This window comes from Carettochelys insculpta, chromosome 24 (assembly GCF_033958435.1).
Source record: "Carettochelys insculpta isolate YL-2023 chromosome 24, ASM3395843v1, whole genome shotgun sequence".
Taxonomy (NCBI): domain Eukaryota; kingdom Metazoa; phylum Chordata; order Testudines; family Carettochelyidae; genus Carettochelys; species Carettochelys insculpta.
In genome coordinates, this window is record NC_134160.1 from 20,238,770 (window position 1) to 20,265,806 (window position 27,037).

General features: G+C 42.2%; 1 protein-coding gene across 2 annotated transcripts in view; it reads right to left on the minus strand.

Moving 5' to 3' along the window:
• The window catches only part of RLF (RLF zinc finger), a 110,174-nt gene that overhangs the window by 73,225 nt on the left and 9,912 nt on the right, over window positions 1–27,037 (minus strand). For both annotated transcript variants that reach the window (XM_074976497.1, XM_074976501.1), the window contains exons 2-4: window positions 25,085–25,239; window positions 6,798–6,879; window positions 1,854–1,986 (exon numbers count right to left, since the gene is read on the minus strand). In XM_074976497.1, coding sequence (XP_074832598.1) covers window positions 1,854–1,986; window positions 6,798–6,879; window positions 25,085–25,239 — 370 coding nt within the window. The remainder of the gene's footprint in view (window positions 1–1,853; window positions 1,987–6,797; window positions 6,880–25,084; window positions 25,240–27,037) is intronic.

The following is a 27,037-nucleotide window of genomic DNA, read 5'->3' on the forward strand; positions in this document are numbered from 1 at the left end:
TCTAGGATGCATTTCATCAGGCCCTGGTGACTTGCAGACATCCGCTCTAAGTGATTTTTAACTTTTTTTTTTTTAATTTCAACTTCTAACCCTACCCCTCTCCCACTAGCATTCACTATGTAAGGCATTCCTTCATCAGACTTCTCAGTGAAGACGGAAACAAAGTCGTCATTAAGCATCTCCGCAATTTTCAAGTTTGATGTTACTGCTTCTCCCTCCTCACTGAGCAATGGACCTACCCCATCCCTCGCCTTCCTCTTGTTTCTAATGTATTTGTAAAAAGCCTTCTTGTTTCCCTTTATGCCTGTAGCTAGTTTGAGCTCATTTTGTGCCTTAGCCTTTCTAATCTTGCTTCTGCATTCTTGTGTTGTTTGCCTTTATTCATCCTTTGTAATTTGTCCTTGACCCTTTGGGGCCTAGAATAATCTGTGTGGATTTGGTGAAATAGGTTTTCATAACCTCTCACCTCAGCAGGGTTGCTGGTTTGGCCATTAGAAGCAGATGGAGAATCTGTGGGTTTGCTTGTGTATCTTCTAGCTGGACAGAGGGGCTGGCAGAGGTACTTTTGTGACTGGCTTGGTTTGCCTTATTGATACGGAAACTCCAGCCTGGGCTGTAAGTGGCTAGTTTTAAGCAATTTGCCCAGGGTAGGGTCTCTCACCTTGGCCCAGAAATACCTCTTAAACATTAGAAAATTCCCTTCTACTTGGCATCCTGGAGAAATATTGCATATATGGGGTATAGGTGTGTGTGCATGTGTGTCCATGCCACTCCTTTATGTCTGGTCTGGGATGGTGTCTACTGTGCTTTTGTGGCTCCGATGTGATACTGGTTTGCAGGTGCAAGAAATGCTGACATGAAGAAAATTCCCTCTCCTCACCCTGCTCCCTAGAGGGAAAGCAGCAGATGCAGCTGGTAGTATACACAGTGCACTTCTGGGGTACATGTTTCCCCCAGGCACCTGATGCATAGTGAATGTCCGCAGATAGGAACTGCCTCACAGCAGGCAATACGAGGTTTAAAACCAAGAGATCCTGACGTTTCAAAGGGGAAAAATCCTGTGGTGCGATGATAAAAAGGATTCTCTTTTTAAATGGGAAGCAGAAAACCGCTACGGCCCACTAATCTAACTATTATACACAAACTGCTAAGAAGAACTACTGAGGTACAGCTAATGCAGGCACAATCGGAGCTATGAGCTGGACCAAGTGTGGTCGAGAAGGAAGTGGGGGTCGGGCGGAGGGGGGTGCTGCACAGTGCTAATCAACTACCATGGTAGGCTTGAGATGGGAAGGCCATACATATAGCCTGGGCAGGTAATGCTCTCAAAATTCTTCAGCTACAGGTAGAGGGAACTCAACCACCTAAAATGAAGCATCCACAGGGTCATCACTTGAAGGAAAACTTATTTTTATCCTTTACAAATAAGCTTTAAAATTATCTCTATTTACAATGAATGCACTGATGAAAAATGAAGAGTTATGCAAGTCAATCTACTGAAGTTCTGGGGAAGGAAAGAAATTCCACATAGGCAAGAAAAAGAAAATATTTCTCAGTCGACTTTTTTTTTTAAATGGTTGTTCTTTCAAGATGCTCAAATTTACAATATTAGAAATGGACTGTGGCTAAGATGTATTAGTAAACTTAATGGACTGTGCCAATGAAAGCGTTTCATGATAATGCAGTTTATTACATGGCTAGCATCGTATTGTTCCAACTGAAAAATTGTCATATTCTGTAATAATGAAAAGTTCAAATCAGGATCAACAGGCACCAGCTCCCAGTCAATTCCGTAAGTATATCATCAGGTTTATTGAACCTCTTATGTTATAAATAAGAATCTCACTTCTTACCTTCTTCTGCTTCCACTGACTGCTGTGATAGAACCTTGAGAAGAACTGGATTTTTCCACACTCCTTCCCTAGTAATATCAACCAATATTTGGAGGTTATTATTCCCAAATTCCAGTAAAGCATCATGTGAATCCTACAAAACAAAAAAAAACAAACAAAAAAGCAAAATCCATTAAGAAAATGTTAAGTTAAATTCAATATTTTACCTTAGCAAAAAACCACCAACTATACTGTTTTGGCATTATACCACCAGAAAATGTGTTTAAACACCATTCACCTACATCATGGTAATTCTTGTATATTTAAATTTCTACAGTGCTGTCTTTGGAAAAAGCAATGTTGCTTGTTAGCAAGCTGTCCCTAAGTTCTTGCAGCTAGGTCTTCATGTTTCTGCAGCACTCTGGCAGCTTCAGTTAGAGATTTTCCTTGGAAAAAAAAAAAAATGTCCCTGAAGTAGCCCCCACACTTATATGGAGGTTTTGGCATAGCTTGGGCTTTTAATACCACAAAATGTGGAGTGCGGCTTGGGAATTGTGGAGTAATGATGTTAACTTGATTAATTTTACTGATCATTTCATGCAACAATGCAGGTGGTCCATCTGTTATTTGTCAGTTAACACTTCACTGACATGAGTGGAGCTAGCATATACCTCAGAAAGAACGGCTATTTACCTTGCAATAACTGTGGTTCTTGAGATGTAGAACACAGTGTAGATCCTACTGTAGGAGTGCATGTGCCTCCTGCACAGGAGACTCATGCACTCAGCTTTCTCGTGCTCAAATGCAAGAGCTTACAAGGCACAAAACCAAAGCCCTCCCTCAGCTCCCTCACAATTCAAAGCTTGTTAGTTGAGGATTCCTAAAACAGGGACAGATGCACGATTATGGGTTTCACAGATTACAACACTGAAGCAGCATAGCTATTGTGGCATAATGACAGAGAGATAGCCGTGTTAGTCTGTACTCTATCAAAACAAAAAAGCAGTCATGTAGCACTTTAAAAACTAACAAAATAATTTATTAGGTGATGAGCTTTCATGGGACAGAACCACTTCTTCAGATCATAGCCATACCAGAACAGACTCAATATTGTGGAATAAGTAACTACCCTCTTTGTTACAGAGAGGTAGGTGCATTAGTCTGTATCTTCACAAAACAAAAAAGCAGTCAGATAGCATTTAAAGACTAACAAAATAATTTATTAGGTGCTGAGCTTTCGTGAAGAAGTGAATCTGCCCCATGAAAGCTCATCACCTAATAAATTGTTAGTTCTTTAAAGTGCTCTCTAATCTTGCGGCAAAATCCTTTTGCAGGAGAATGGTTACTTTCAAATCCCTGACTGAATGTACAGGGGGGTTAAAGTGTTCCCCCCTCTGGATCAGTGCTACCCAAACTGTGTTCTGCAGTGTGAATAGGTGTTGCATGAAAACATTGCAATGGTAGTGATATTTTTCCTTCTGAAATATTAAATATGAAATTGTGTGTATGTGCCTCTACATATGGAAGTGAGGTGGTTATTGCAAGGCAAAGTGCTTGTAAGACTTTTTGAGCTTCATGGTGAGCTACTGGTTTTCTTGAATTACAAGTTTCGACTGTCTGACTGCCAAGTTCCTCGTGGCTGAGACTTGTGTACTTTGCAGACGTTTTTACAAAATTAAATTAGGTGAATCTGTCACTGCAAGGAAGAAATATGACCTTTTTACTGTAATGCAGAAAATTTCGTTGCTGTCAAGGAAACTGGAATTTTGAATCCTGTCTATAAGAAGAGAACTTCAACTGCTTTCCTAATCTTAGTGACTTTCTGATTGAAATAAAATTCTAGAACAGTCAATGAGGCTACTTACAGTGTCACTGCACAGCACCTGCGTGACTGGCAGTTGCCTCCTACAATATTTCCCTCTGACAAACAATACTTGGGTTTGAAATCCATTTGCAATTACAGTCAAGATGGTCAGTTTAAGTAGTGCAAGATTACGAGAGTCTGACTGACTTGATTTCAGACTCTTAACTGAAACAAAGGTTTAATGAACTTCCATTAAATAACTTTTTTGGGACAGTCTAATCACAGTTTACTTGAACGTGGCAAAATATGCAGTTTGAGTGCTCCTTCCCTTTGCTACAACATACCTATGTGAAATTGGATTTTCACATTATACTTCAAGGAAAGCAAAATACAGGAATAGACTTGATGCTGCACCTGATATGAGGATCCTACTCTCCAGGATCCTTCCTAATATTGAGGAGATTTGTTATCAAAAGATGCAAAATGACTGCTCCCATTTAAAAAATAAAATTAAATATTACTTATTTTTATTTTCCAGTAGTTTTCTGAAAAAATAAACACATTTATAAAAGTATCAAATTGAAAAAATATTTTCCATGCCCAATTTGTTTTGTTTTATTTTATTTTTTTCCCCATCAAAAAGTTTTTTAAGCTTTAAGGAAAGACAGTCCCTTTTTGAACAAAATACTATCCTTCCTATTTTTGTACAAAAGAACAATAAACATCCTTCTTTTGGCATTATATTGATGTTTTGTTTTCAGTTTGTACTTGATTTTTATACTTTATTATACGATTGCTAGCCATCCTCCTATCAGAAGGACATTAGTTGTTCATTCAGGTGATTTTCTCTTATTTTTTGTTCTTTGTAAAATACATCTAAAAATCTACCTCCTTTAAGTCAACTTTTGAGCATGACATGCAGTAATTTTTCAGTAAGAAACCTTCCACCTTGTCTCCCCTCCTGGACCAAGATGTGTGTGTTCTATCAATGTATTCCAAGCCCAAAATTGCTCCATGGCTAAATCAGTTTGGGAAACACTGCTATAAGTTTGTGTATTCCAATTCCTAATGTCAGATATATGTCCATTCATCCTCCTTAATATCAATGGACTTAGCCATGAGCACACCCTATTACATGTAATCTGAAGTAGCTCCCTTATTTCTGTGTTGCCATTGCCCTCAGAGGTGGCCCAGAAGAGAGCAGCATCTGCTGGCCATGGTTTTCAGTTTGTGGCACGGGAGGATTTTTTTTTTTCCTTCAGTTCTGCTCCAGGCCTGCCCCAAAATAACCACTCTATGTTTATACCATTCCTGCTAGACCAAAGGGATCCTAATTTCGTCCTGCCCCCTAGAAAACCTTTTGTACTCTCCTCAGGAGCGTACAAGCATCCCCTTCTTTCCCCAAGTCCGTGCATCACTGACATCAAGAGTACATTTCCAAAACATGCAGATATCAAGGTGAGAGGTGTGACGGAGTGGGGGGAGTGCATGTGTGAGACTCAGGTTGGATGGGGGAGACAAGCAGAGCAGCTCCCAGTGGCTAAGGATGACCCTGGGGCTACAACCTAGGCTGGCAGGTAACACCTCAGCCCTGAACAAAGAGGAGGGTGGAGCCGAGCTGTTTTTTGAAGTGTGGGCGGCAGTTAGAGGCTAGGGGGAGAGGGAGCTGGAAGGCGGCCAGCCTCAGGAGGGGGAAGCTACACCCCAGAGGGGCACCCCTCAGGCTCCTCTCCCCAGGACGGGTTGGAATGACTGTCTCTGACTGCCGTACTGATGCTTCTGTGAGAAACTGGGCATCTGTTGCCTGCAGGAGGTTTCCTGTTGTACCTGCTGAGTGAGAGTCACTCCTGCCAGCAGACAGGGTGCAGTGCATGGGGACCCCTGAACTCCATCACAAGAGGGTCTGTAAGCACTTTGGAGATAGAATTAATATTCAAAATGCTCTGACGGCAAACTGGAGAAATTATCTGAAGAGAACAGGATGAAATTCAAAAAAGATAAATGCGAAGTACTCTGGAGGAGCTACATCCTCAACCCAGAGTACAATTTTTCTACTGTGCAGTTTATAAAGAAGACTACGAAGCCTTTTTCTCAGACCATGAAATCCTTCAATCTATTACCTGCTTGCTGGAAAAGTTATTACTCATACAGCATTTAACACAATGGCTATGCATATGCAAATCTCATGCCCCTCTAGTGACTAAAATACACAAGTTAGATTCCTGCTGCTACTGTAGTCAAGCAGCATTAATTCTAAAATTTGTTAGTTTTGCTTTTCTAGTATTTTGCATTTCTTTTACACTGCACAATAAATCATTTTGATTATCAGCACTAGCTATCTGTATTATGCACATTTTAACAAGGTAGGGAAATATTCAGTATATTCTCTCTCTCACTACTCAACATTTGTAAATAAAGTATTTATTCTCAGTAGGTTTTGTGTAAAGGCCCTGTACAAAGTGGGCTTAGAATACTGGAAGCAAATATTAGTTTTGTTATCCAGCTGGCAAATTCTAGTTGTCACACAATGCAATCCCACTTGCTACATCCAAACCAATGTTGCTGAAATCACTTATCTAATCAGATCATAGCCCTCCCATCTTGGAATTCATCCACTGAATTCCCCATTTCTAACAACTTCCACAAATGCAAGGCCATGCACAACTGTGTCTTAGCTAATATCTTGGACCTCCCCTCTTACTGCAGCTCCACATCCCTAGCCAATAATGCCACCCTTGTTGTTTACCTCATCTACCTCTTCCTATGATACCCAGGGCTACATTTGCAATTTCTGCTCTCCACAACACCACCTTTTCATTCAAGTCCCTCCATAGAACTCACTTCTTTGGTTATGCATACACAAATTCATATATTGTAATGCCAGAAGGGAACACTGTGATCTTCTAATCTGACCTCCTGTATAAACATATGCCACAGGACTTCTTGGAATTAATTCCTGTTTAAAATAGAGCTTATCTTGTAGAAATACATCCAATCTTGATTTAACTGTTTCTAGCGATGGAGATTCTACCACAACCCTTACTAAGTTATTGCAATGGTTAATAATGCTGTTAAAAATGTGGTTTATTTGCAGTCCGAATTTGGCTTACTTCAACTTCCAGCCATCGAATGGTGTTACAACGTAAGTAAAATACACTTACCTGTATAGACTGATGGAAGCCTAACCATACTTCACATGGCAATTCACCTTCAGGCACAGAAAGTAGTAGTTCAAAACAACTCCTGTAACAGAAGAGCGGTATAAGTGAAATAGGTGAAACGCTGCTGTAGCAGCATTACAAAACGGCAGATCTTGTTTTATTCCCAGACATGGAATTATACTGAAATCCAGCTATGGTTGAAAGTATGACTTAGTAACTTACCGGTAAAAATATAAAAACAAAAAAGTTACAGGTAATTATAGCAAAATCAGCTATTATAAGCTCAGAAAATTCAGAGTTAATATTCAAATTTCTAAGAAATCCAAAACTATGGTAAGGTAAAAAATGCAGTTAAGACATCCAAACAATATTAACTCTGTCCTACAGTAGAGTGATCTTGTGAGGTAAATACACCATGAATTATGAAGTTGAGTATTAGTAATCTAAGACTTCATTAAATTGATTTTAAGAGTCACATTAAATATTCCCTGCCTTTATGACATTACTAAATGCAAAAATAATGTTAAATTACCGTTTACGATGCAGTAATCTCAGCATAATTTGGAGTATTTTTGGAGATATTTTAGCAATATACTAACAGCAAAATAAAAAAAACTGCAAAGGACTAGAGAAAAAGAGGAAATAAATAGGGACCAGAATGATAACTAAGAAGGGTGAAAAAGGTTAACTGCCCCAAATTCACAGGGCAAGCAAGACAATCTGCAGTCTAGTCACAACCTGGTGAGGGCTTCCTCAGCTATGCCTCTCTGTATGTGCTGTGTTTACTGTTAATCAATAAATTCAACCAAAGCTTATCCAAGGTTTGTCATCACTAAACTAATCTGGATTTGAGAATCCCTGTCACTAAATATGTAATCATAGTTTAAAATGGAATTGCCTAAATCACTGATTAGACAGTTGATAAAGCTGGTGAGGGCAAGATATGGCCCACAGGTGGACCCAACCTGAAAAACCTTTTAAATGGGCCCATGGTCTGCCCCTAAATGCAGAGGGGCAACACTCAAATCAGCAGCTGGTCCCTGAAGCTCTCTGTGCTTCACATGACTGGGGGACAAAGGTTTTGTGCACTGAAACAGGCCAATGAGAACTGATTTTGCTGGGAGTGCGGTCATGAGCAGAGCCTCCCCAGGAGTGCGGAGAAGGCCTGCCTGAGTGTGCTACTGGACAGGAGTTGCTTCGGTAAGTGCCTTCCAGCCACAGCCTGCCTCTGGCTCCCAATCCCCTCCTGCATTCCAATTCCATCTGAGATCCTGCACCCCCAACCATGCCTTTACCCTGCATCTCAACACCCTGTCCCAGGTCACAACCCCTCCTTCACCCAAACTCCCTCTCAGAACGCTTGCACTTTCCTGCACCCCTGTTCCCTACCCCCAAGTTCCCTTCTGCACAAAACCTCTCTCCCAGATCCCATGCCACCTTTATAAAAAAGTGCAGCCTCTGACCATTTACAAAAATCTTGGATCCCTCCCCTCTCCCATCAAAAATTAATGCTCACCCCTGTAAGAGATGGAGTTGTACAAAAAGATCAAGAGACTAGCCAGTGTGGGCAGCTACTGGAGACCATGCTCCTGAAACAACTTCAGCACAAACTCTTCCCATTATCCCATTAATGAATCCCCATTAACTGGAAAAAGATAATGTCTGTCTGTCACTGAGCTATGACCAAACTCCCTAGAGACTGGCGTTTATGAAACAGATCAACTAAAAGCCTCTAAAAATGTGTTCTAAAAACAGATGGCAGTAAGACTATATCTACAGTGGAGCAAAACACGTTGGAAAAAAAGTAAGAAAATAATTTCAGCTACATGGCCATAAGAAAATATTTTGCTTGAAGTTATGTCATAAGACCTCGCCCAGAATGGAAATCACATCAATTTTGTTCAATTCTCTCTGAAGTACCTTGACTGACAGCAGAGGATGCAGAGCACATTTCAGCTTTGAAGATTTAATGTTCAAATGCACGAGAAAAGACAACCAAACCAAAGGTTGCTGGCACTACGAGACAGATCCCAGTGCTGCATCCCAATTCCCTGAGAACCTGGAGAGTTAAAACAGCTGAATTTCTTTAGTGCACACTGCAGAAAATCTTAGAGCTGCCCCACAAAAGGATGCCAACATGGAGATTAAAGAGGCAAACAGATTCCTGATCAGTGATGCCAGTAAAGGACCTGGATGCCCAGTGAAACTCCTGTTCACAGCAACGACTTAAAATAAGTGGAGAAAATCACTATAATCATCACTTTGAACACCTGCATAATGCAAGCCAAAAATGTTACCTAATGTTACCTGTGTCATGAATGTGTGGGTAGAAGACTGGCTGTTGCTACTGATCTTGTGGAATGTACTCTTGGAAAGGCTGCAATGGCTCATTTTGAATAGAATGGCATTACACTATGCATGCAGATATGAATTTCAATATACAGTAGGGTCAACATTTGCGATGATTCCGTGCTGAAAACTCTTACGAATGTTGAATTTCGCTAATATGGTGCTCAGCTGCAGCCACTCTTGCCTGGGAGGGCCGCTCGCAAATTACTGAATTAAGTTCACAAAATCATGAGACCCTACATTACACTGGGATGAGAGGATCTGGTCTTGTTTTGAATGTGCCGCAGAAAATGCTTGCAAGCATTGAACACAGAGCATAACTCAAAGATATAAAATTCTGCTCATCCCCTTGCTGTGATGCTGTTGGCAATGAGCTCTCCTGCTGAGAAGCTAAACATCCATTGTAATTTCACAGGTTGGTTGGGCCCAATGAAATGGGACCCCATGTAGGGTGTTTCATTCATTCTTGAGTCCACCCTTGTATGGACTCAGTTACTTTTTGAGGTAGTGATACATGTCTGTGCATTTGATGCCTGCTGCCAGTATACAATGACACCAGCTAATGCTGTAGGCAGTGAAAATGTAACTAAGCGCTGGGAACAACATGACTATTGGCTGCCATGTGTCCGAGGAGGTGAACTCATGTAAGCATGGGAACCGTAGGGCCGATGGTAAGTTGTGATATCAGGCCCTTTATAGCCTGGTGGCGCTGTGTTGGGAGATAATCTTGAGCAGGAGCTCCTATGAAGTTGATGCATGGGGTAGGTTCCAGGGTTGACTTGGAAAGGTTTATAAAAGGAACCCCAGAGACAGTAGGAGATGTTTTGTGGATTGGACCGTGGCTCTTGTGATGTCCCGAGATTGTCTGCAGAGGAGGCAGTTGTCGAGGTATGGTAACATGGTGCTGCCTTCCTATCTGAGATGTGCAGCTACTGGAGCAAGGACCTTGAGGGTAGTTGAAAGCCCAAAGGGCAGGATTCTCTATTAGCAATGTTTGTTCTGAGGGTGAAGCACAGAATGCGTCTGTGAGCAAAGTGAATGGTGACATGGAAATAAGCGTCTTGCAGGTCAAGCACTGTGAACCAATGGCACTGTGTCCCCCTTGTCCAGTGCAGGGATTATACAAAATTCTGTGGTCATCCTGAATTGCTGTTTCTGAATGTATTTGTTCAGCCACCATAAATCTAGAATGCGTCTCCAGCACCCCCATCTTTTCTGTTAGAAAGTAGCTTGAGTAAAACCCCTCCTTTTGGTACTGTTTTGGAATTTTTTCTATGGCTCCAATTTGCAAGATGTGTAGCACTTCGACCTGTAGTAAGTTCTCACAGGAGGGACCACTGAAGATGGATGGGTAAGGGGGATGGAGAGTAGAGGAATAGTGTAACCCTGGGTGATGACATTTAACACCCATCTGTGGTTATTAGCATCCACTGATTAAAAAAAAGGGGACGTAGGCAACGATAGAATATTGGAAAGTGGTGCACTGGAGAGTGTGGGAGGTTCAAAGAGCCCTCAACCAAAACTTCAAACCTGCTGTTTCAAGGCCGAGAGAAGTACAGAGTAGTTATTCAGGACTTTGTGCTTCTGATTTCTTGACATTATTTTGGTAAGGTTTGTAGGAACGTCTTGCCAATGACTGTTCGTTGTACCTCTGGTATGGGTGCATTTTTTTTCTGGAATGGGGAAGCATACATGCCCAAAAGTACACAAGACAGTTCTTGTGTCTTTGCTAGAATGTAATATTTCATGTGTTTGCTGCATACAATTTTACTGTGTCAAACGGTAAGTCTTCCTTCCACCTTTGCTTGGAGTTCTTTTGGAACACTTACTGCCCGTAGCCATGAGGATCTCCGCATAGTAATGGCTGGCTATACTTTGAAAAAGGCTTTTTGAGGGCAAAGGAACAAACCATCCTTACGTGCAGAAATAATAGCAAGTATAACAAGCAACAAGCTTAGCTTAACAGAGAAATCTTTGGGGAGCTTAAACACAGAAAGAAAGCTTACAGAAAGGGGAAATTTAGGTGACTAAAGTGGAGTTAAAATATATTGCTCAAGGATATGGTGGTACAATCAGGAAGACCAAAGCACAACTGGAGTTGCAGCTGGCAAGAGATGTGAAGGGTAACAAGAAGGATTTCTCCAGGTATGTTAACAGCTACAACATGATCAGGGAAAGGATGGGACCCTTACGGGGGCGGGGGGGCGGCAGTAACTCAGTGCTTTTTATGGCTCAATCTTCGCAGACGAACTCAGCTCCCAGACTGCTTCACCAGTATTGGGAAAAGAGAATCAGCCTTCCCTGGTGAAAGTACAGGTAAAGGAATATTTCGAAAATCTGAACTTGCACAGACCCATGGGTTCAGAGCTAATGCATCCAAGATTGCTGAGCGAGTTGACACAGGCCAGTTTTGTTCAACATCTTCATTAATAATCTGGATGATGGTACGGACTGCACCCTCAGCAAATTTTTGGGTGACACTAAGGGAGACGAGGTAGATACACTGTTAAGTAGAGACTGGGTCCAGAGTAACCTAGGCGAATTAGAGGATTGAGCTAAAAGAACTCCGATGTGGTTCAGCAAGAACAAGTAAGATATACGAACTGGATGTACTGCTACAGGCTGGGAACTGACTGCGTAAGTGGCTGTTCTGCAGAAAAGGGAGTTATACAGTGCTGGGTGTGAGTCAACAGCCTTCTTGGCAACAAGGGCATGCTAATGCCATATTGAACTGCATCAACAGGAGTATTGCCAGCAGACTGAATGAAGCTACTATTCCTCTCTGGCACTGATGGGGAAACATCTGGAGTACTGCTTTCAGTTATGGGCTCCAATTACAGAAAGGATATGAGCAAATTTGAGTCTCCAATGGAAGGCAATGAATATGACTGGGGGCTGGGGCACATAACTTACGAGCAGAGGCTGAGGGCACTGGACTTAAGTCTTCGGAAGAACAAAATGAGTGGGATTTGATAGCAGCCTTCAACTACCTGAAAGGACAGAACAAGGGGTAATGGTCTCTAACTGCAGAGTGGGAGTCTCATATGGATATTAGGAAAAACTATTTCACTAAGAGAATGGTAAAGCACTGGAGTGGGTTACCTAAGGAGATATAGTAGAATCTTCATCCCTAGAGGTTTTATAAAGGCACGGCCTGACAAAGCCCTAGCTGGGATGATTTAGTTTGCACTGGTCCTGTTGTGGGCTGAGAATTGGACTAGATGACCTCCTGACATCTCTTCCAACCTTAATCTTCTATGATTCTATTGAGGAACTTCTCTCTTGTGCCTTATCAAAGGCTTTCTGAAAGCCTAAATTTGGATCCTCCTCATTCACGTGCTTGTTGATGCCTCTCAGTGAATTCTAATGGACTGGGGAGACATGTTTTCCCATTACAAAAACTATGCTGACTTTCCTCCAACACATTCTGTTCAATCTATCTTACAATTCTGCTTTTTACTACATTTTCCAATCAGTTTGTCCAATACAGTTCAGTAAGTCTCTCTTCAGTAATTGCCAGGCTTACCTCTAGGATACTGTTTAAAAATGTTACATTAGTTATTCTAGAGTGAAAGTTACAAACTACAGTTATCAGAGAGGTAGCCATGTGAATGTAGGGAGCAAGAAGACATTGTAACGGTTGAGAGTGCAGTCTGACCCCTCTGAATCCTCAGGAGAATCTAAACAGACCAGTCTGTGCAAGGTGAAAAGCTGCCATGGGAACTGCTGAAGAACAAGGCTTGCGTGCCAAGACTCCAAGGCTACGCTGGCAGTAGTCCACTAGAGATAGTGATAAGGAATGCATAGGCAATTTTAGACAATCTTTGTTAATGAGTTCAGCTTTATCAGCTAGTGTTAGGAGGCCTGTTACAGAGTCTCTTCCCGAGCGAAGCTCTGATGCATTGGGTTTTCCCCCACTGGTAATTGCGGCGTCTACGGGGCTCCCATCACGGGTGTCACATGCTTTCAATAAACCAAATATAGCACTCGCCTTCTGGGTGCAGCCTCGTTTCTGGGGAACCCAAGCCTGGTTGGCTACAAAGAACAAGTAGTCTTGTGGCACCTTACAGACTAACAGATACTTTGGAGCATAAGCTTTCGTGGGCAAAGACCCACTTCATCAGATGCATGAGTGGAGGGGTGGTTTCAGAGGGGTATTTAAAGAGTGAGGTCCCAGTAAAAGGGAGAGCCAGACCTGACAAGGTCTATTTGGCAAGGTAGAAATGGCCCAGTATCAACAGTACCTATCAAAAGAGGAAAAAAGTTAGATCAGACAGGGGAATGTGAGCCTTTACCAGAGTCTAATGGGGAGATATTAACACTGAGGGTAGGGAAGCTCTTTTTGTAAGCTACAAGCCACTCCCAGTCTCTGTTTAATACTTGGTTAATAGAGTCAAATTTGCAAATAAATTGCAGCTCAGAGATTTCTCTCTCTATTTGATTGTTGAAATTTCTTTGTTCCAGGACTGTCATCCTTACATCTGCCATTGAGTGTCCAGGGAGACTGAAGTGTTCACCCATAGGCTTCTGTACATTACCGCTCCCGATGTCTGATTTATGCCTATTTATTCTTTTACGGAGAGACTGTCCAGTCTGGCCAATGTAAACTGCAGTGGGACATTGCTGGCACATGATGGCATATATTATATTACTAGATGTGCAGGTAAAGGAGCCCCTGATGGTATGGTTGATGTTAGGGCCTGTGATGGTGTCACTGGTGTAGATATGTGAGCAGAGTTGGCAATGAGGACTGTTGCAGGGGCTACTTCCAGACCTAGAGTCACTGGGTTTGCGATTTGTAGTGCTGGTGAGGATTTGTTTAAAGGTTGGCAGGCTGTCTGTAGGTGAGGACAAGCCTGCCTGCCGGTGAGGACAAGCCTGCCTGCCAAGGTCTGTGAGAGTGAAAGATCATTGTTCAGGATTGCTTGCAGATCACGGATGATGCGTTCAAGATGCCTTAGGTGGGGGCTGTATGTGATGGTCAGTGGTGTTCTCTTGTTTTCCTTGCGAGGCCTGTCTCGTAGCAGGTGGCTTCTGGGTACCCTCCTGGCTCTGTCAATCTGTTTCCTCACTTCCTTAGGTGGGTATTGTAGTTTGAGGAAAGCTTGGTAAAGGTCTTGTAGACGTTTATCTGTCTGTTGGATCAGAGCAAATACGGTTGTACCTTAGTGCTTGGCTGTAAACAATGGATCATGTAAGGAAATAGGCAAGCTCTTAGACTGCTCCACGAAGGACAGGAAGAGCTTCAGAGATTTGCACCAAGGCTTCGTATGCTCCATATAGAAGGTCAACACCCGCTGGATGTCCAAGTTGTGCCACGGCGCACGTGTAGGGTCAAAGTACTGTTTTGGGAAAAACATCAGTAAGTGAACAGGTTCATTGATGTGAAATGGAGAAGGAACCTTATGAAAAAGCCTGAGGTGAGGTCAAAGGGCGCCTCTATCCTTGGTAAAGAAGATGTAGGGAAGGCTCAGCCATAAGGGCAGCAAACTCCCCCCACCCTCCTCTTAGCCGACATGATGGCCACTAGAAATGAGTTTTCACAGACAGGTGATGCCAGGAATACGTCACCATGGGTTTAACAGGTGAGAGAGAGTTCTCCAGGTAAAGGAGAAGCAAATACAGGAATCTTAAGTAAGAGACTGTCTCTGTGTGTGTGTGTGGCTTTCTCGCTGTGGCGTTTTTCTGCTCTGTGGTGTGTGGGGTTTGTTTTTTTTTCCTTCTCCTGCCCCCCTCTCCCCCACGGAGGGTGGACTGGGACTGTTCAGTTGTGGCAAAAGGGGTGACCTGACACTGAATGTTCCACATCCACAGTATTATGGCTTCTGCATTTAGGGATGGGGACCAGACAACCCCTTGGTGGCTGTTGTAATATATGCAGACAGTGTTGTCAGTAAGAACATTGACTGACCTGTGCGCCCAAAACCACTGAAAGTGTTTGCATGCATAATGAACTGCCTGGAGCTCCAAAAGGCTGATATGGAATGTCTGTTCATAGAACATCTTGCACCATGCAACAAGACAGAAAGGGCACCCAATCCCAGAAGAGAAGCGTCCGTAATAAGGATAATGGATGGTAGCAGTTGGTAAAAAGGCAAGCCAGCAAGAACGTTGCCCAGGCACATCCACCACTAGAGCGAGGTAAGGACATGTGGCAGAAGAGCCACAGTCTTCAGGAGAGGGTCCCTGGTCAGGGTATAACAGGAGGCCAGCCATGCCAGGAGATAGCACGTGCGGAGTCTGGCTAGCCAGACCACGTGGGTGGTAGTACCCATGTGTCCCAGCAGTGGAAGGCAAGTACACACCATGACTGTGGGTGACAGGCGCACCACCTGAATTAGGTCGCACAAAGTCTGAAACCACTGGACAGGCAGTGTGGCCTTGGAGGCGATAGTGCTTGTGTGCGCTCCTATAAACTCCAGAGATTGTGCGGGTTAAGTGTGGACTTCTAGTTTACGTGGAAGCCACGACTAAGTAAGAGTTCCACGGTGATGTGCACCATGTGTTGAGCTTCAGTAAATGACGGGCCTTTCAGAAGGCAATTGTACAGGTAGGGGAAGATAATGACCCCTTGTCACCACAAGCAGGCAGCCATTACCGCCAGCATCTTGGAGAACACCCAGGGTGCAGTGGAGAGGCCAAACAAAAGGACCTGGTACTGACAATGGCAGGGCCCCACTGTGAATCAAAGGAAGCATCTGTATGCAGGGTGGCTAGTTGGCTGGTGAAACCAATCATCTTGTAAGTCAAAAGCTGAGATCAGCTGTTCCTGTCCAAGGCCCGAATAATGGTAGCAAGGGTCACCATCCTGAAGCATCAACAGAAGATGTATTTGTTGAGCATTCTTAGGTTGAGGATAGGTCTCCACCTTCCATTTTTCTTCTGAGAGAGAAAGTAGGTGGAGTAAAACCCCTGCCCTGAAATGCCACAAGGATTGGTTCTATGAGCCCCAAGAAGAGGAGGTGCTGAAATCTCCCTTTCAAGCAGATAATCTTGAGTGGTCCCTGAAAAGGTCAGGGTGGGGGGGCGGGTGGGGTGTGTGGAGTTAAAAGGGATGGAATACCCCTGGATCACCCAGTTCCAAGGCCCACTTGTCCGTGGCAATGGCACTCCTGTGATAGAGAAAGGGACAGAGGTAGTGACAAAAGGGTTGGATTTTACACTGTGTCCTGGCCAAAATGATTTCTCAGACTCTTCACCACACCCTTAAAATTGTTGTTTGGGTGGCTGCAGATGTGATGTCAAGGGATGATGTGGTGATGCTGTCTAACAGATGGCCATCGCCAGGATCTGTGTTTCTAGCACAGCTCAAAGTACTGCTGCTGTTGAAGATGCTCCCATCACCAGTGGTAGGAAGAAAAGCAGGCTCGCTTCACTAGAGGGGTATATGTGCCAAGTGTCCACAGTGTGGTCCAGGAATCTTTCATGGAATGAAGGACCTAGTCAGTCTTTTCGGCAAAGATGTTGCCTGTCAAAGGGGAGGACCTTCACTTTCTGTTGTAGCTCTTTGGAGATCCCCAAAGAATGAAGCAAAGATGTACATCACAAGACTGCAGCAGATACCGTGACCTGGACTGTCATGTCCGCAGTGTCCACTGCAGACTGTACCGCCATACTGGCAATGGTGTGCCCTTCCTGAATGATGCTAACAAAGGCCTGGAGTTGGTGTTCTGGCAGGGCTGGCACAATCTCCTAGTGCTTGGAGTAATTTTGGTGGTTGTACTCAGCCAGCCTGAGAGGTGTGAGGCTTATGGGACAAGGCAGGTAGATGTCTGAGTTCATGAAGACAGAAGTGGGAAAACCATCTTTGGTAGAAACTTGGGGTGCAGCTGTAATATGACTCCCAGTTTTACAACCCTACTTACTAAAATAATGGCAACAATGAAAGTGACTTACAGAGAGCATGGACAGAACAGGAGGCTAGAAGTTTAAATGGACCTTTCAAATTTCTAAGTTCCCACTTGGGATCAATATGCTGAATGTATGGGTATTTTTGTAAAAATATCTCCCTGAATGTGGAGGAAGGGAATGAAATGGCCATTCACTGGAGGGTGGAAGATGCTGATGACCGCTGCATGTACTTTAATGGAGCTGCAATCAAGTACCGAATTCTTTAGATGAAGAACATAATCTAAGGGCATTAGAATGTCCACAGTTTCACTGGCAAACGTTCCCAGGCTTGTTGTTTAGCCTAGAAAGTAATGCATGTACAATTTGGTGAAATACAGACATCTCATAGGCCGTGTCTACACTAGCCCAAATCTTTCAAATGGCCACGCAAATGGCCATTTTGAAGATTACTAATGAGATGCTGAAATACATATTCAGCGCCTTATTAGCATGCCGGTGGCCGCAGCTCTTCGAAATTGCCGCTTTTCACTGCCGCACAGCTCATCCAGACAGGGGGCCCTTTTTGAAAGGAACCCAAGAACTTCAAAATCCCCTTATTCCTACCTGCTGATAGGCATGAGGAGATTTTGAAGTTCCCAGGGTCCTTTCGAAAAGGGCCCGTCTGGCTGACCCGCGCAGCAGCGAAAAGCAGCAATTTCGAAGAGCCATGGCCGCTGGCATGCTAATGAGGTGCTGAATATGTATTTCAGCGCCTCATTAATAATCTTCTAAACGGCCATTTGGATGGCCATTTCGAAGATTTGAGCTAGTGTAGACGTAGCCATACAGCCTTTTCTACAGTTTGAAGATCTCATGCAGGTAGCAAGCACTCATGCTAGTAAAGGTATCAATTCAAAAATGGAGCAGGAATAGCTCAGGACTGAGTGCACTGGGCAGAGTTCAATCCTTGTTGGGGCCTCCAATGTATTTCATAACAGCTTGCAAGTACCTGGGGGTCAGGGATGATATAGATAACATGAGAATGGCCATACTGGGTCAGACCAAAGGTCCATCTAACCCAGTATCCCGTCTTACACCAGAGGCTAATACCTGATGCCCAGGAGGGAGTGAACAGAACAGGGATTCACAAAAGCAATCCCTTTCCTGACATCCATTTCCAACCTCAGACAAACAGAAGCTAGGGACACCATTCTTACCTATCCCAACTAATATCCAGATGGACCTAACTTCCATGAATTCATCTAGCTCTTTTTTGAACCTTAGTCTTCACAACCTCCTCTGGCAAGGAGTTCCACAGACCACTGTGTGAAGAAAAACTTCCTTTTGTTAGTTTTAAACCTGCTACCCATTAACTTCATTTGGTGACCCCTAGTACTCTGCCATGACAAAAAGAAAATAACTTTTCCTTATTCACTTTTTCCATGCCACTCAATTTTATAGACTTCTATCAGATCCCCCCTTAGTCTCCGCCTTCTTAAGCTGAAAAATCCAAGTCATTTTAATCTTTCTTTATGTGGCACCTGTTCCAAACCCCTTTTCCAATGACATCATCTCTTTTGTGAGATGAGATGACCATATTTGTATTTGAGATATGGGCATAACATGGATTTATATAGAGGCAATAAGATTTTTTATCTTATTCTTTATCCCTTTTAAAATTATTCCTAGAATTCTGTTTGCTTTTTTGACTGCTGCAGCACATTGAGTGGATGTTTTCAGAGAACTATCCACAATGCCTCCAAGCACTCTCTCAAGTAGTTATAGCTAAATTAGTTCCCATCATTTTCTATATATAGTTGGGATATTATTTCCCAACGTGTATTACTTTACATTTATCGGCATTAAAATTCCTTTGCCCTTTTACTGCCAATCACTCAGTTTTGCGAGAGCCTTTTGAAGCTCTTCACAATTTATTTTGTTCTTAAAACTATTTTAAACAGTTTAATATTATCAACAAATTTTGCCACCTCACTGTTTACCCCCTTTCTAGATCATTTATAAATAGGCTGAATAGGAATAGTCCCATGGTGGATCAAAGGATAACTGCCCTGTTCTGTTCATTCATAATGAACCATTTGGCACTTGCTACTGTCAAAAAAACAATATACTGGCCTAGATGGACCATTGGTCTGACCTCATGTGGCTAGTTCTGTGGGTTAAGAACTGCTCAGAACTCGCCCACACTTTTTCCTTTTAGACTAGAAAGACAAAGTAGAATGGAGTGGGCACAAAGTTAGGGGGAGAGGTAATATTTTATTTGTCTAAACTCTGCTAGTGAAAGAGAAACTCTGGAGCATACACAGAACTCTTCTTCAGATTTGGCATTAAGTGTCTGGCTGACCTTTTCCAGACTTTTCTTGTTTCGTTCAAAGAACTGCTGAATCACAGAATCATAGGCTAGATGGGACCTCAGGAGGTCGTCTAGTCCAGCCCCCTGCTTCAAGCAGGATCAACCCCCACTAAGTCATCCCAGGTGGGACTTAAAAACCTTGAGGGATGGAGGATCCACCACCTCTCTAGCCAATGTATTCCAATGCTTCACCATCCTCCTGGTGAAGTAGTTTTTCCTAATATCTAACCTACACCTTTCCCTCTTCAACTTCAGACCATTACTCCTTGTTCTGCCACCTGACACCACTGAGAACAGTTTCTCACCCTCCACTTTAGAACTCCCCTTCAGTAAGCTGAAGGTTGCTATTAAATCACCCCGAAGTCTTTTCTTCTGTAAACTAAACAAGCCCAAATCCCTCAGCCTATCCTCATAGGTCTTGTGCTCCAGACCCTTAATCATTTTTGTTGCCCTTTGCTGAACCTGCTCCAGCAAATCCACATCCTTTTTATACTGGGGGGCCCAAAACTGGACACAACATTCAAGATCTGGCCTCACCAGTGCTGAATAGAGGGGAATAACTACTTCTCTAGATCTGCTCAAAATACTCCTCCTAATGTACCCTAGTATGCCGTTAGCCTTCTTGGCTACAAGGGCACACTATTTACCCATATCCAGCCTTTCATCCACCATAACTCCTAGGTCCCTTTCCATCGTACTGCTGCTGAGCCAGTCAGTCCCCAGCCCGTAACAATGCTTGGGATTCTTCTGCCCCACGTGCAGGACTCCACACTTTTCCTTGTTGAACTGCATCAGATTTCTTTTAGCCCAGTTCTCCAATTTATACAGGTCACTCTGGATTCTCCCTCTACCCTCCAATGTATCTACCTCTCCCCCTAGTTTTGTGTCATCCACAAACTTGCCGAGGGTGCAATCCAGTCCCTCATCCAGGTCATTAATAAAGATGTGGAATAACACCAGCCCCAGAACTTCCTGAAACTGACCGCCATCCAGATATTGAGCCACTGACCACTACCCGTTGGGCCCGACCATCAAGCCAGCTTTCTATCCATCTTATAGTCCACGGATCCAATCCATATTTCCTTAACTTATGGACAAGAATGTTGTGGGAGACCGTAGTATCAAAAGCCTTGCTGAAGTCAAAGTATATCACATCCACTGACTTCCCCCCGTCCACAGAGCTTGTTACCTCATCATAGAAACTAATCAGATTGGTCAGGCAGGACTTGCCCCTGATGAATCCCTGTTGGCTACTTTTGATCACTTTCCCCTCTTCCAAGTGCTCCAAAATGGATTCCTTGAGGATTCCCTCCACTATTTTCCCAGGGATTGAGGTAAGGCTGACCAGTCTATAGTCCCCTGGATTGTCCTCCTTTCCCTTTTTAAAGATGGGCACTATGTTTGCCTTCTTCCAGTCATCTGCTATCTCCCCCGATCTCCAAGAGTCTTCAAGGATAATGGCCAAAGGTTCAGCAATGACATCTGCCAATTCCCTCAGTACCCTTGGATGCATTAAATCCAGACCCATGGACTTGTGCACATCTAGTTTTTCTAGATAGCTCAGAACTTCTTCCTTCCCCGCAGATGGTTGCCCTCCACCTTCCCATACTGTATTGTCTTTGTATAGTCTGCACTGAATAGCGTAACATGTTTTGAACACTCCACTGCAAAAAGTGAAACGACTGTGAGCTTGTGTTATTTAAAAATAAAGAACCTCCTTTTAAATAGCTGCAATGCTTAAATAGCTTTATAGACTTTTCCAATCCCTTGTGTGTTTGTAAGAGTCTTGAGTGAGCGCAGCAGCCACATCAGAAACACTCAAGCTCTCCCACTTCAGATATGCAAGCATCCTTACCTGGGAAAGAACACAAACTTCCTACAGAGAAGAGCCTCATGTTAGTGACAAAGCAACAATCACTACCAACAAGAAATAGTGAAAAGTGACATCAACTTCTGACAAACATACAAAATAAGCAAACCTGAAAAAAACACCACACTTCCTATAATCTTGTTCTAGTAATTTCAAAAATTTCAAATGAAAATATAGTTTTCACATTAATATTGCCCCTTCAAATTTTCATGGGATATCTAACACACCAATTGTAATATAACAATGTGCTTAAGCATGTGAATAGTCACAGAAGTCACCTAAAGTTAGGCAAGTGCTTAAGTCCCTTCCTGAATTTAACCCAGTACTTTTGATGTTTTTTGCTCCTTGCAAACACCACTCATGTCTTAAAACCATTCTTCTGATGTAATATGTACTGCTTGGCTATGCAAACAATTTTTCTTAAGTGTTCGTTTGAATCTTTCCTATTTTGAGGGAGGGAAATTAAAAAATAAAAATCAAACAACTCTTGAATTCTGCTTCCAGACACCAAATAGCTAACACAGAAGCTTCCCTTGCAGACTACCAGAAGCAGAAGACGAGATCAAACAATCCTTCTGTTTGATCAGAAAGGTACACTCGGGAAAAAATGCTGCTTTTTAAAAGAGGACTTTTCAGTCAAGAGTAAAGGATTAAAGATCTACCACCACTTTTGGTTTTCACAAGAGGCACTTCCTCTTTAAGCAATACAAAGACATGGAACAATATGGAAACCCTTAACTTTTACCATTAGTTTAATTCACAAAAGAAAGCCCCATTTACATTATAATGCAAGAATTTTTATAAACACTCCCATTCCTGAGACAAGTGTGTTCATGGTGGAAAGGGAGACACAGCTCTCTCTCAAGTTACTCCTATGTAATTCTTCACCACCATACAAAGCAGAATTTTGCAGAAAATAACGTAAAATATTGTGCACAGTACTTTTAGTTTTGGCGTAAAATTCCCCCAGTTTCCTCCCCTACCACACAAGTGGGCTGCAGAGATACTGGCCACCACTAGGGACTGCTGCACCCAGCACAGCACAGCTCACAAACAGAAGACAAGGCCCAGGGAGATGGAGGGAGCAGAAGACTTCTCAGAAGCTGAAGTTCCCAGTAGCTGTGAAGGAAGGGGATGGCAAAATGCAGGAAATTCCACACACATGCCTGGAACCCAGCATCAAGCTGTTTCTCCCTCTGGATCCTTTGGCTCTAGGAAGGTAGGGTCTGCGATCATCACAGAGAGGGAGCACACAGCTGGACTCCGAGGGAAAGGGAATGTCTGGCCTTGGGGAGATGGTTTGACTGTCTTGGCCAAGGGGAGCACTATAGTTAACCTCCAGAAGGCTACGGGATAGGAGTATCTGTGCTGGGGGGCAGGAAGAGGGTGCCCCCACAGCTGGACTCTAACAATGTAGAGGAACAGAAGAACAGGAACCGGATTGCTTTTGGTTTCTTAATTCTATTCCTGGAGGAAAATCGCCTATGCATCTGTAAACACACTTGCCGATAGGTATTTTCTGTTCAATATCTTCATCAACAATTTAGATAATGGCATAGAAAGTATGCTTTTTATGTTTGCAGATGATACCAAGCTGCGAGGGGTTGCAACTGCTTTGGAGGATAGGGTCATAATTCAAAATGATCTGGATAAATTGGAGAAATGGTCTGAGGTAAACAGGAGGAAGTTTAATAAGGACAAATGCACAGTGCTCCACTTGGGAAAGAACTATCAGTTTCATACATACAGAATGGGGAGAGACCGTCTAGGAATGACTACAGCAGAAAGGGATCTAGGGGTTATAGTGGACCACAAGCTAAATATGAGTCAACAGTGTCAAAAAAAGCAAACATGATTCTGGGATGCATTAACAGGTGCGAACAAGACACAAGAAGTCATTCTTCCATTCTACTCTGCGCTGGTTAGGCTCAGCGGGAGTATTGTGTCCAGTTCTTGGCACCACAGTTCAAGAAAAATGTGGAGAAATTAGAGAGGGTCCAGAAAAGAACAAGAATGATCAAAGGTTGAGAGAACATGACCTAAGAAGAAAGGCTGAAAGAATTGGGCTTGTTTAGTTTGGAAAAGAGAAGACTGAGAGGGAACATGATAGCAGGTTTCATGTATCTAAAAGGGTGTCATAAGGAGGAGGGAGAAAACTTGTTTTTTTTGGCCTGTGAGGATGGAACAAGAGGCAATGGACTTAAACTGCAGCAAGGGAGGTTTAGGTTGGACATTAGGAAAAAATTCTTAACTGTCAGGGTGGTCAAACAGTGGAATAAATTGCCAAGGGAGGTTGTGGAATCTCCATCACTGGAGATATTTAAGAACAGGTTAGACAGTACTTGGTCCTGCCATTAGGGCAGAGGGCTGGACTTGGCGGCCTCTCAAGGTCCCTTCCAGTCCTAGTGTTCTATGATTCTATTTTGAAATAAATTACTAAAAGGATTTAAACTGGCTTGATTAACAAAATAAGCAGAATTTTAAAATATTGTGCCCAGAATTTTTAGTTTTTTGGCACAGAATTCCTGCAGAAGTAGCCAGTTTCATCATTTGTTTGTCCCAGAAACAATACCACTACTCTCTTGTGGAACAGAAGATCCACAATCCTACTAATTGCTACTTTTGACTCCATGCTTAAAATTTTTCCTTACCGTCAGTACAAAATCATGAAGGAAAAAAAATGAACAAAATCCAATACGTGCCTCAACCCACCACAAATTTTGAAGTCTCACCTCTATTATACTTCTAACTCCTCTAACCTCTTTCTACAACATTCCTTCCATTCTCTCTCACCCCTTAGTGTTATCTTTGCAATATAAGCAGATGAGCTTTTCTCCTACACTCAAAGCTATCCCTTAATACTATTCATCTCCCAACTACTGCCCTTTGTATCTACTCTCCTTTGTTGCTGTTAGTTGAATGTGAATTTCTCTGCTCAAATCTAGCTTCTATTTTCACTCTGTGTGACTAAATGGAGCAATTTCCCTCTTAACTCTTAAAGGCTAGCATAAGAGACTTTTTTTACTTCACTTAGCAGGTTCTAACAGCACAGAATGGTTTCACAGATGTGAGACAAGTGTTCACACAGAGTAATGCTGGTTCTAGAGTATAACGACAAAGTGGTTGAAATAATAAAAGTTTATCTTTTATTGGACCAACTTCTGTTGGAGAGACACAAACTTCTGATTTTAGACAGAATTCTTCAGGAAAGATCATGTCTGCTGGACTGTCTTGACCCAAAGACATACATATCATGTGAAATGAGATCACCTAGAGATCTACACTCTGACCTCACACCACAGACTGAAAAGACAATTTACTGGGTTAAGTTTTCCCCCCTCTCCCCCCTAATAGATTGCCATAATTATGGCTGAACCTTAATTTCATGATAAAACAAATGTTCTAATCACCTTCACAGAACTGAAAAAAATAAATAAATATCCCATAGAGTCACCTGGTAAACAGATGAATAGAAGCGTTTCTTGCTAGTAACTGGAAGTCAGTTATCTCAGATAATACAAGTGGTAATATTTTGAAAAGTGCTTATGTCCTACTTTCAAAAGTGACCTGGGTTCTTAAATCTCACAGCAAGTCAAAGTCACTTCTGAAAAATGGGACTTTGAATTTTTTATATAAAAACAAGAGCTGAGAGTCAAGAAAAAAAGCAGCAAATGGAAAAATTAAAGCGATGACTGGTTGATTTGAATAGCAAAGTTTAAAATAAGAACAAACAATAACAGTCAAATTAAAATCTGACTACAAGAAAATTTTTTTTATTGCTCACTCACAAATTGGCAAAATTTGTTATCTACAAAGTAACGAGATTTTATTAAACTCATTTTAAGAAATTAATCATATTAAACTTACAGTACTAGTCTTCCAAGTACCAAAAGAACATCTTCACATTCTGTAGTCAAGTATGGTCGTGCATTAGCAAAGCTTTGGATGGAGATTCGATACACTTCCAAAAAAGGCAAAATATGGTCTGATGCACCCCGAGTTCCAGCATACTGTAATAATGTCTAAAAGAAATAAATATTTTTTATTAGAATGTTCATGTTAAATTTTACATTTAAATTGAAAAATATATACTGTAATAATGTTAAGATTTTACCATTAAAAAGAAAAATTTCCGTTATAAAATGTGCCTGGAAAAAATAGTAATTTTTTTGCTCAAGTATTAAAAATAAGCAATGACTTATTTTTAGTAATTTTAATCCTGTTAACAGGGTACAATATCTACTTCAGAGTGAGTTACATTTCAGTGACTCCTGAATTAGGACACCTGTAATGGTGCAGGAGTAAGTTCTGCCATCAACTTCATCTGTTTAATTCTTTTGAAGTCAACAGGGAAAACACTTGTGTAATGGCAGGATCTTTATTGCTTGTGAGATTTCACAAGCAAAATGAAATACTTTAAAATTTCAGGGCAAGATTATGGTATTAGGTAGTATAAACATATCAACACAAAGTGTACGAAGCAAGGTGGTTAATTTTTTTTTTTTTAAAATCACGCTTTGGTTTAAATTGGATTTTTGATTTTTTTAAATGAGAAATTTAGTAACAGTCACAATTACGCTCATCACACATATGCTGCACATACACTTACAGTTCCATAATATGAATTAATGATTCTAGTGTGTCCAGCTTAACTACAGGTTGTACCTCTCTACTCCCACATCTTCAGGACCTGACTGGTGCTGAACGAGAGAATTTGGTGGACCACTGGTCCATACTGTCTACCAGCACTGCCAACACTTCCGCTGCTTACTGGTCTCCTAGAAGACATCTTGGGTAAATTACAGCTAAATAACAGAACAGAACACAGAGCCAGCACTGACAGCTGTAAAACTTTATGGGACTGTGGGAAACTTGCCCACAGACTGTAAGTGGTTGTCCAGCTAACTAAACTCATGCCAGATTAGGGATGTTGCTGGACAAGAGTGTGCTGGACTAGAGAGATTTGACCTGTACTAGCTCTTGCTTCTTGGAAGTTCTCGGGATTTCAGTTTCTGTTCCTCAGCAGACTAAAAAGAAATATGTGCAAACAAAGACAAGCTGGATGGGACTGTTTCTGCTCTGTTATACATACGTGGTGCCTGGCAAGCAGAATTAGTTAAGACGTTGTCTTGGGACAATATATAGGAGACGACAGAGGCAGCACAGAAAGGAACAGTGGAGAGGACTGGAAAGCAAGAGGGAAGATATTAGTCAGCACACACATGGCTTCCTATTGCATGGAGTAAGGTATGTCAGCAAGAGTCTGAGGAGTGCCGAGCTTCTTCGGGGAACAAAGTCAATCCTGATACGTTGATTCTAGCTACACTTAATGGCATAGCTAGAATTGTGTATGTGGGATCGACTTTGTTCTCTAGTGTTGACCAAAGCCTAAGTGTAATTTGACAAGTAAATTCCAATCTGTTTGTGTTGAATGTTGCTACAGAAAAGGGTTTAATTTAGCTAATCCTTATGGCTTGTTTAATTAGATTAAAAATGTATTACTCAAATATACAATACAGAAAACTGCAGTAAGAGCAATCTGAAGTTGTCATGCTACCATTTTCTTATTTTGCAACATTATGGGCACATAGGAAATATAGACTTATGGGATCACCCTTATGTTATTTTATTTCAGCATAATTCAGCTTTTCCAAGGGACCCCCATTCCACACTGCCCCTCCCCAAAAAAAAAAAAAAACAAAACACACACACAGAAGTGCCACTGAGTTCAAAGAGGCTTCCTCCAAAATTGAGTGCACTTTAAGCACAGTCTTAGCTATTTTGGTAAACTGACAAACAACTGATGGGGGAAAAGGGTAA